The sequence below is a fragment of the Oncorhynchus kisutch genome, linkage group LG2 (genome assembly GCF_002021735.2).
Source record: "Oncorhynchus kisutch isolate 150728-3 linkage group LG2, Okis_V2, whole genome shotgun sequence".
NCBI lineage: Eukaryota > Metazoa > Chordata > Actinopteri > Salmoniformes > Salmonidae > Oncorhynchus > Oncorhynchus kisutch.
In genome coordinates this window covers 66605592-66608091 of record NC_034175.2, presented here as the reverse complement: position 1 = coordinate 66608091, position 2500 = coordinate 66605592, and the positions used below count along the sequence as shown (strand labels likewise).

Sequence of the window (2500 nt, the reverse complement as noted above, 5' to 3'; positions counted from 1 at the left end):
TTACGGTAGTAAATAATAGTAATAGTAGTAAAAAATGACTCTACCTGGTCCATTATTGGACCTACTGTATGTGTTATGTCCCACAGCCTGCCACTCTGTGTGCACACAAGAGACTGGGAGAGATACATACTGTTGTGCTGGCTGGACTGACTGACTGCTGACCTTTAGAAGTCTGTCTCACTAATCCCCCCCCCCCCCCATCTCTCTCTCCAGGGTGTCCAGTATGAGGACTGTCATGAGGGACTGTCCATGAATCACTATGGAAACCTGTGATTGACAGACAGGCGCTAGCCCCATCTGGCTGGCTGGCAGGCCGTCATTACGATGAGCAGTAGGAGATTTGCTGTACGGCGACAGGACCGTATGAAAAATGTCAACGATCGCCAGAGCCCCAGATTTCCTCCCATCCCCCAAGTACCTCAGCTAATGTTACCTAATGTTATCTAATGTTACCTAATGTTACCTAATGTTATCTAATGTTACCTAATGTTACCTAATGTTATCTAATGTTATCTAATGCCCATATTTATCATTCAAATAATCTAGACTGAAGTTAGCTGCAATACACCCCCACACACCTCACTGACTCCCCTTATGTACCAACACCTCAACACACCTCACTGACTCCCCTTATGTACCAACACCTCAACACACCTCACGGCCTCCCCTTATGTACCAACACCTCAACACACCTCACTGACTCCTCTTATGTACCAACACCTCAACACACCTCACTGACTCCACTTATGTACCAACACCTCAACACACCCCACTGACTCCCCTTATGTACCAACACCTCAACACACCTCACTGACTCCCCTTATGTACCAACACCTCAACACACCTCACTGACTCCCCTTATGTACCAACACCTCAACACACCTCACTGACTCCTCTTATGTACCAACACCTCAACACACCTCACTGACTCCCCTTATGTACCAACACCTCAACACACCTCACTGGCTACCCTTATGTACCAACACCTCAGCACACCTCACTGACTCCCCTTATGTACCAACACCTCAACACACCTCACTCAAACCCCCTTACACTTTCCCCATGTACCTCATCCCAACCACTTTGGAACATACCCATCCTCCAACCTGTCTGTCACTAATCACTCCCTACACTCCTCACCCCAACCATCCCTCACACCACCCACCCCCTCCTTACCCCCACACACCTTAGCCTGCCTCCTATGTAAATACCCTGTCTCCCTCTATTGGCCTATGTCTCAGCAGCGCTCTGCATGTTAACATTTCTAAACCCCCTCAAATTGTGACTAACAACCATTTTGTAGCCTTTAGTCTATTTGAACAGTCAGCCAGCCAAACAGCTAGAACAGACTGAGACAGACTGGAAGACTGGCACCCTGACCAGAGAGTAAGTGCTGTGTTTATCCTCTCATACATACACCACCAGCTTACTCCGCTTTGGCAGGACAGTGACAAAGGACCAGCCAATGCCTGGCAAACTGACAGGCATCCGGGCTAGTTAGCACCTAGGAAGAGGTTCTATAAAGATAAAGGAGAAAAGACAAGCAATGTGTACTCATCCTTCTCCTCTCCAGTGAAGTCTTACCACTCATCCTTCACCTCTCCAGTGAAGTTTTACCACTCATCCTTATCCTCTCCAGTGAAGTCTTACCACTCATCCTTATCCTCTCTAGTGAAGTCTTACCACTCATCCTTATCCTCTCCAGTGAAGTCTTACCACTCATCCTTATCCTCTCCAGTGAAGTCTTACCACTCATCCTTATCCTCTCCAGTGAAGTTTTACCACTCATCCTTCACCTCTCCAGTGAAGTCTTACCACTCATCCTTATCCTCTCTAGTGAAGTCTTACCACTCATCCTTATCCTCTCCAGTGAAGTCTTACCACTCATCCTTCTCCTCTCCAGTGAAGTTTTACCACTCATCCTTCTCCTCTCCAGTGAAGTCTTACCACTCATCCTTCACCTCTCCAGTGAAGTCTTACCACTCATCCTTATCCTCTCCAGTGAAGTCTTACCACTCATCCTTCACCTCTCCAGTGAAGTCTTACCACTCATCCTTCTCCTCTCCAGTGAAGTTTTTCCACTCATCCTTCTCCTCTCCAGTGAAGTCTTACCACTCATCCTTCACCTCTCCAGTGAAGTCTTACCACTCATCCTTCTCCTCTCTAGTGAAGTCTTACCACTCATCCTGCTCCTCTCCAGTGAAGTCTTACCACTCATCCTCCACTACAGCTCATGGCCAAGACACAGCGTACATTTTGTAGTCATACAAATCTTCTACCTTGAGTGATACCACAAAAGAAACAATACATTTTTTTAAAACACTTTCAAATTGCGTTCTGTCACCTCCCCTTGAAGCCAGAGGAGAAAATCTCAGTTTCGTTAGAGAGGGAATTAAAATAGAGGATCATTGTCGAGTACCAGGAGGAAAGGTGGGGGAAACTGTTATGTGAGGTCACAAACAAACTATAATATGTCATTTCAATAGTTTTTCATTCATTT

The 2500-nt window shown here is 46.4% G+C and overlaps 1 protein-coding gene across 1 annotated transcript in view; it reads left to right on the top strand.

The window, feature by feature from the left end:
* Positions 1–2500, top strand: part of LOC109870338 (transcription factor Sox-1a) — a 16570-nt gene that overhangs the window by 13762 nt on the left and 308 nt on the right. Inside the window, exon 2 of the mRNA XM_031800118.1 lies at positions 214–2500. This exon is cut by the window's right edge and continues 308 nt beyond it. Within this exon, the coding sequence (XP_031655978.1) occupies positions 214–273 (60 nt within the window). The 3' untranslated portion in view covers positions 274–2500. The remainder of the gene's footprint in view (positions 1–213) is intronic.